Source organism: Triticum urartu, chromosome 4A (genome assembly GCF_056163025.1).
Source record: "Triticum urartu cultivar PI428250 chromosome 4A, HENAU_Tu73, whole genome shotgun sequence".
NCBI lineage: Eukaryota > Viridiplantae > Streptophyta > Magnoliopsida > Poales > Poaceae > Triticum > Triticum urartu.
This window is the reverse complement of record NC_141876.1, coordinates 513,675,718-513,683,999: the sequence shown is the minus strand read 5'-3', so window position 1 is coordinate 513,683,999 and position 8,282 is coordinate 513,675,718. Positions and strand designations below refer to the sequence as shown.

Below are 8,282 nucleotides of genomic sequence, written 5' to 3'. Positions count from 1 at the left end.
TCAATTATCAAAACTGTCCCTTGCAAATTCACGTGAAACAACGAAGGAATAATCATTGGGTACGGCAAAAAGGTGAAAAGAAAAACGCCACATGGGACAGGTTTATTCCTCCCCGTGGCGCGGATTATGTACACATCAGCTTGGATGGATGGACTCCTAACTCTCCGACTACTAATTAACCGGCGGGCGGTTTGGCTAGGCTACTGGTCGCCCAGCTCCGCCGCCTCCGCCACGAGCGCGGCGAGGCAGCGCTGCGCCTCCTCCGCGTCGCGCTCCGCGATGAACGGGTGCTGGAGCAGCTCCGCCACGGACGCGCGCCGCCCGGCCTTCTTCTCCAGGCAGCGGGCCACGAAGTCACGGAACTCGTCCGACGCCGCGGCGGGGGCCTCGGGCGCCTCGCCGAAGCAGATGGCGCACATGAGCGCGGCCCAGTCCGGGCGCTGCCCCGCCGGGAGGAGCGGGAAGTGGCCCAGGTACAACTCCAGGATCGCCATCCCGAGGCTCCACACGTCCGCCGCGTACGGGTCGTAGTCCCCGGAGTAGGCCTCCGGGTCGAACCGCTCCGGGGACATGTAGGCGGCCGTGCCGACGTAGGACGCGCAGGGGTCGAGCCGCCGCCGCAGCACCTTGCCGGCGCCGAAGTCGGCGATCTTCACCTCGCCGCCCGCGCCGACCAGCAGGTTGGCCGGCTTGAGGTCGCGGTGCACGACGCGGAGCGCGTGCAGGGCCGCCAGCCCCAGCAGCGCCTGCCGCGCCACGGCGGCGATGGGGCGCTCCCCCATGGGCCGGCCCAGCGCGCGGAGGAGGCCCGCGAGGGAGCCCCCCGACACGAGCTCCAGCGCCAGCGCGGCCGGCTGCTCCGCGGCGGGCGACGGGATGACGGCGTGGAGGCGCACCACGTGCGGCGCGCCCGAGGCGAGCATGAGGATCTCGGCCTCGCGGGCCGCGGAGGGGTCCCCGTCCCCGGCGGCGAAGAGCTTGAGCGCGAAGTGCTGCGCGGTGCGGCGGTGGCGCGCCTTGAAGACGGTGCCGCCGTTGCCCTGGCCGAGCTGGGAGATCCGCTCGTAGTCGGAGAGGCGGGCGAGGCCCTCGGCGGGGGCGCACGGCGCGACGGCGGGGGGCGGCGGCGGCGGCGGGGCGCGCAGGGCGAAGTGGTCGAGCGGGAGGGTGAGGTGGGGTAGCTGGCGGCGCTGCCGGACGAGAGCCATGGGAAGGAATGGAGGGAGTTGGGCGGGAGAGGTGAGGCGAGGTGGGTGGGTGGGTGAGGTGAACTCCGGAGGCAGCTGACTAGTGATGGAGGCGGAGTGCTCCCTGCTGGTATATATGGGGGCGGGTGAGTGGAAGCGAGCGGAGTTCGCGTGGAGGCACCGGAGGGTGAGTGAGAGTGATTTCAGCTGGATCTCAATTTCTGCCGTGCGTCCGCTGTGCTACTGCCCTTCGTCTGCGGCCTGTCATCTTGCACGAATGGTGCATGGCATTTTGCCGCCCGCGATTCGGCGTCCCTTCTCCTTCAGTGCTTAGCTTGGATATTTTTAGCGTGAAAATGTGCAGTTAGTTAGCCTTCCAGATGATGCTGCATAACATTTCGCAAAAAGGAAAGGATGATGATTTATGTACTATATACATAAGTTTTTCTTTGAAAGGAGGATTATCCGGCCTCTATATCAAGCGATGCATACAATCCATTAATAGAATGTATGAAATTCATCTTAGATACGGAAGCAAAAACGAAACATAAAATTAAAATCCATGGCCGGCAAAAATAGGACAAGAAGCCTAAATATCTATTCTATTATTGGACTGTTATCCAAATCGGTTGTATGTATCCCGTGCTATTGTCTCCAGACAGTTGCACCCAAAAGCCATACTATTATGCCATATTTCTTCCTGGGTGGTTTTGGTGTTTGATGACGGTTGTTTCGAACGTTCTATTTTTGTGTGGAATTGAGTCATAGGAAAATCATATTATTAAGAAGGATGAAATCAACACGTACACATTCCCTTTGCACCTACCTATCCTTCCGACAACTTAGAGATCTTTCCTTCTTTGCTTGGCTTAGTTGAAGCAACCAAACGATAGTACAACGTTGGGGAGCGGTAGTATCACTTCAGCGGTACTGCTGCATGTTCAGTACTGAAGCGGTACCGCCGCTTGTTTTGGGGTTTTGTGATGATTTTCGCTTCAACAGTAGTTGGGCGATACTACTACCCCACTACCACTCCATTCGTTGTAACTCTGAAGATATAAGCAGTAGTATCGTGGATGTACAATGGTAGTACGGCTCGCCCGGTACTTCCGATTTCTTGCATTCTACGAGGGAGTGAGGAGAATACGGTAGCCCTAGTGGCTTCTTGAGGAGCGTTGTGCCTTCACACCGCTCCAATAGAGACGTACTCCCCCCCTAAAGGAAATGAACTTCGATAACACATCCTCGTCTTCATCGACTCCACTTGTGTTTATCTCTAACCTTTACTTTGTGCAAGCTATATTGTGCTTGGCATATAGGTTGTCCACCTAGTTGCATATCTAGACAACCTATTTTGTTGCTAACCCTAATTTGGTTAAAAGTGCTAAAAATTGGTAGTTGCCTATTCACCTCCCCCCTCTAGTCAACCATATCTATCATTTTGACATACGTTCCCTGACTTCCGCTATTGAGTAATGACCACATACGCAATGGCGGAGCTATGCACGTTGCTGGGGTGGCTGTGCCCCCCCCCCCCCACCCCCACCCCCGACATTGGGCCAACTTGTGAAGGAAAATTTTCTTTGAGTGCTTAGGTGAAAACTTTTTTAGCCTTTGGCCCCTCCAAACACAGATATTTTACCTTTCGCCCCCCAACCGATTGTGTCTAGCTCCGCCACATACGGATCAATGCAGATATTGGTTCGGCTAAAAACTACGTCATTTCGACAATTCCAAATAGCCCAAAGTAATGCACACACGCTCCAATGTGATTTTTTATCGTTGTATTAGGCTAAACCTCAGTTACCAGTTGCAAACAAATTGGAAATGGTACTAGGTGAAAATACATTAAAGGACACATGTATTATGTGCCACAATAACATGGCTAACGGACATTTGTGAAACAAATGTTGAATCATTTCCTCCTGATACAAATCGTTTACTACCCTCCCACCTACGTTTCATCAAGTTGTCTTCAGTCAAAAGCACTCCCTTGTGCATGAACCACATAAAGACTTTCATTTTCAAAGACATTTTAATTTTCTAGATATGTAACGACCTAGAGACTAGTCCAATATTGATGAAGCCGACGTACGTAGATTTAACCGAAAAAAGGCCTGAACTTGAAATTTTCCAACAGAATGTATCTAGCTCATTAGACAAGTTGACCTCCATCAATCTACACACCAAACATATCCATCTATCCTACGTACTCTCTCCGTTCCAAATTACTCGTCCCAGAAATGGATGTATCTAGAACTAAAATACATCTAAATACATCCATACCTGCCGCCGGCGGACCGGGACCGGCCGCCGGCGGACGTGGAGGGGAGGAGTGGAGCCGGAGGCCGAGGCCCGAGGGGAGGGAAGGAGAGGGCCGGTCGGACCTGGAATTGCCACCGCCCACCGCCGCTAGGTTTGGTATTGGGAATTGGGGGAGGGAGACTGGGAAGTGGGAACTGCTGGGGTTGGGAGAGGACGAGGGGCGCTCGCCTGCTTGGCTCCTCACCCGCTCGATCGTCTGTCTGGTTCGCTGTGTGGCTCGCTTTGTCCTCTGTTTGGACTGGGCCAATACTAACATATGTATATTGGAAAAAAAATGGGCCTAAATCTTGGGAGACCCCCAGCGCCGCCGACTGCCTAGTCATACGACAATACGACTATGTGATCTATCAAAATATGCCAAGAAATGACTCACTGTATTTTGCCTACATCATTCATGAGTAAAACAAGTTTTTCTTTCCAAGAGCTCAAAACTCGTCGTCTCACATGGACAATGAGAAACCTTAACCTCTCCGTCACAAGGAGACTACACGAATCTGAGTCGAAGCTCCATTGACCCCGTCCTGACAAACGAACACGAGGCAGATAGGAACCTGGAAGAACAACTCGAAGATGAAGCACCGCCATCTGCCACGTCACCCATACAAGAAACTTATCCTAAACTGCTAGTCGGAGCCTACGCACCGGAACCCCGAGTAGAGGGGAGGCAGCTGATCCACGGGCTCATCGACAAAGTTGTAGGGGAGGAGTGCCCTAGCCGCCGCACAGGGGATGGAAGGAGACGAAATGAAACACTCCTTGCCGTATGTCCGCATATGCCTAAAATTGATAGCATTAGTTTTTTTTCACGAGGGGTAACATTTGTTGATTATTAAGATGTTTTTTAAAGCTAAAATCTGTATGAGTATTAAATAGCACAAACTTGTGCAAAAAGACACTTACAAATTGAAAATTACATTTAAATTTGTGGGAGTGCCAAAATCTTATTCTTCCTGTAATTACCGATGAGACACTGTGAGCAAAGCACATTTTCATCTCTGGCTCCCCGTCTTAGGTAAGAGCAAACTTGTTGAAACCCAAAATCTTGTAGAAGCAACTTCAGCAAGTTATTGATGTAGACCACAAGATGCCGACGACCGCGATCTACATAGCAACTCGCATATTGCTATGTAGATGCTTGAAATGGACTGTAGATGCCTGAAATCAACGACATTAGTTTTCTTGTGGGGTCGACATTAGTTAATTTCGAAGATGTTTTTGAAACTATATATTGAACAGCACATATCCTTACAAAAATACTCCTACAAAAAATAAAGATACATTTAAATTCTTGGAGCGTTGACGACTTGTTCTTCATGCATCCATCGACTGCGCGTCATGAGAAAAACACCTTGCCACCTCCGAGCCTCCGCCTTAGTTGAGCAAACTTGTTGAAACTCAAAAGCTTGTAGAAGAAACGCTCACAAATTTGTCGATGTAGACCACAAGATACTAATGCCGGCGATATGCATAGCAAAACACCTGTTTGGAGAAGAAACCACTAAAGAGGGCATGTGTAACTCCTCACGTGTGACCAAGATGGAGTCGAGGACCATAACTCTCACACGCAAACCCTGACGAGACCGAGGTTGGCCAATCTTTGTTGGTCCGAACTGGAGCCGGAGCACCAATAGTGTGTCATCCCTCCGTACGACAGCACCACTGAGACAAACCCGCAGAAGAAGAAAAAAACCCTAAAAATTTCACCATCGCCTCACCACTGACAACTCGAGAATAAAACCTAAAAATTTCACTCTACCACCAACAGACCGACACAACTGGATTATCATCCCCTCTCTTCGTCGAAGTGGCTGACAAAGGGAGAAGGGGGGCGTGGTCTCGTCAGAGTGGGTAAATCAGCGTTGTCGTCCTAGTTGTTAAGGTATCGTGGGAGGGAGATGGAGGAGGAAAATGATGTTGTTTGATCAATAATAAAACATGTAGTGTACACCAAACCATGTGGCCTTCGAGGAATCAATTTGAAATATGCCAAATTTTGGGTTATAACTGACGCGGATATGACCGCTGCTTTGTCTCAAGTCTTTAAAACGTCTTATACTCTCTTCGTCCATAATATAAGATATTTTTTCAAGTTATATTATGGGATGGAGGGAGTATTCATTTACAAAGTACTATATTTTTCAAAAGGATGGGAAACAACATCTGGCCTCTTCATCGAGTGGTGCGTATAGCCTTTTTATGATCATTTGGAAGTTCATGACCTGAATATAGCACAGTTAACAAAAATATTGCCACGCATGGCAGTCCCAAGGCAAGTGAAAAAAATTAAGACGCAAGGAGATGAGGCTTATGCATCCCAAATTCTACTAATAGGCCCCCAACCAAATTAACCGGTTGAACAAATCCTAAGAAACCATCTCCTATAGCTTGCTCCTAAAGACCGTGGGTGCTTGGTCCTTCTCCTTGCGTAGTGACAGCCACATATGGATTCAGCTAGGGGTGGACTAACGAGCAGCTCGACTCGTTAAGTTCGTGCTTGTTAAGGCTCGGCTCGTTAAGCTCGTTAATATTAACAAGCAGAAAACCCTGCTTGGCTCGGCTCGTTTGAACCTCGTGAGCGCTCGTTAACAGATTATGATGTGTTACGATATACATGATGAATGCGTATGTGTGGTTTTCAATATGAAATATGATGACTACAAAAAAAATATACAATAGTTTATTGCCTCACATGTTTGATTAGATTGTATAGATGTGCTGAAGTGCTACAAAAAGTTTGTCACGTAAGATGAAAATATGTGTTGTGTTGTTACTAACGAGCTTAATGAAACTCGTTAGCTCGCTCGTTAAATCAATGGTTGGCTCTGTTTATTAAGAAGCGAGCTACGAGCTTAACGAGCCGAACTATCGAGCGTTCATTAAGCTCGCGAGCTACGAGTTTTTGGTCCAGCCCTAGATTCAGCTAATGGCCCCGGAGATAACCTAAATTTCTTTGAAACTTTTTTGCTCTGCTAAGAATACAATCATTTTGAATGAGTACTACTGTATTAATACATATCCACTCGCTGTGCCCAATATTTTGCACATGTCATATTAGCTTGTGTGCACATGTTAGTTTGCTTGCAACTTGCAGAATAAAGGCGCACGCCACGCAGCCAATCTAACTTGCAGAATAAAGGCGCCCGTCCGTCCGTCCGGCCCATCCGTTTCCGCTTTCCATCATATACGAGCCTGATTATGATAAGCGCGGTGGATGGATGAAGCTGGAGCGGCCATCGCCGGAGGGAGGTACGTGAACCGAAGGAGGTGAGCGGAGCGAGCAAGAAAACGTGCCTGTCCCGGGTGGGGTGGGGCGCGGTGAAGAAGATCCAACCGGGAAAGTGGTGGGGGAAGCCGATGACGGGGACGGGGACGGGGCGGGGTTTCGTGATCCGCAGGCGGAGTGGGCCGGAAGGAAGAGGAGGAGAACGTTCTCGCGTCACGTCGCGGTGGCCCCTCCGGCCGGCCCCCTCCCGGCGCCACGAGAGCGCTGGGCGCGGTGCGCCGGCGGTGGGTCGCGCTGCGTGGAATTCCATTGGCTGCGGTGGCGCTGTGGCGTCACCTCACATGCGAGTCGAGGGCGTTTGGTTTAGCTTCTCTCTGTTCGTTTGTTTGTTTGTGTGGAAATTTTGGTTCACAAGTGTGGAACCGACTGCAAGGACCTTGATAGATTCCGTTTGTTTTCAACATCTTCACGAGTCGCTGCGGATTTCTTTCCTTTATTCTTCGTCTTCTGGCAATTGTCTGTGTACGCCCCCGTTAATAATCTATACTGCAAAGGATTAGCACCGGCCAATCGCAGCAGGAAAGGTGTGTGGTTGATCCTCAAAAAAAAGGAAAGGTGTGTGGACATTCCATTAATAGTTCATGACTGCGCGGCGTCAAACCTTGACGTTTTCTCGCGCTTCCTCCCGCCCTCGGCAACCACCACGACCTGGTCGGGCTAGCATATTTCTCCCTACCATGCGTCTTTTTTTATTCCGTGTAAACAAGCTTAATTAAATTGGAATGTGATCAGCTGTGACGATGTCTCTCATCATACTACTACAAACGGGAGATCATCACTCATAACAAAAAAAAAAACTCTTCTCACTGACCTAGCTAGTTCATGTGCTATTGCATGGCTTCTCTTTCTTCAATCAACCTCATAAAAAAGGTAAAAGATGGAGTAGTTTTTCCTTGCTTCCTATTTCTGGCCTTCTTTGATTCAACAGATTTTCACAGTAGTAGTTCTGAAGAATTAGAATCCTTGGGAGTTCATCCTGCATTGATCTTTTGATTCGTAAGACTTTTTTTAAAGGATTTCTTTGTGCTACATCACATAGGAATTTTAGCATCCACTCAAATCTCTGAAAAAGAATCCTCCGTATTTTCACTTATGCAATCCAAATTCCTATAGAATTCAAAAGGACATGGCGTTGCAATCCTGTGATTTTTCTATTCTTTTATTTTTTTTGAAATACTGTAAATAAAAAATACCCTAGCTGTGTAAAATAAACGTTTTAAATGTCTAAAACTGAAAATTGGAGACTTCCAGCATTCTTCTCTACCATTTCGGTCACCTTTGCTTGCATGTCTCCGGACTGCTACTCATTTGTGCAAGAATTGTCCTCTCTCCAAGAAGGTGCATACCTGGTGCGAGGACGTCTGTCCCTGGCCATAGGACCCCGAAGTCTATTACTCGATTTTTTATGGTGGGATGCACTGCTCTTTGGGCCGAAAAAACATCAAGGGCGAACGGAGTGTGCATTTTATCTATGTTATGAGGAACAT

At 49.1% G+C, this 8,282-nt stretch overlaps 1 protein-coding gene across 1 annotated transcript; it reads right to left on the bottom strand.

Moving 5' to 3' along the window:
- On the bottom strand, positions 1-1,287 carry LOC125551143 (mitogen-activated protein kinase kinase 9). The gene has a single exon (XM_048714298.2). It carries the CDS (start codon positions 1,206-1,208, stop codon positions 201-203), a length of 1,008 nt encoding a protein of 335 aa, XP_048570255.1. The 5' UTR covers positions 1,209-1,287; the 3' UTR covers positions 1-200.
- Between the last annotated feature and the right edge of the window lie 6,995 nt (positions 1,288-8,282).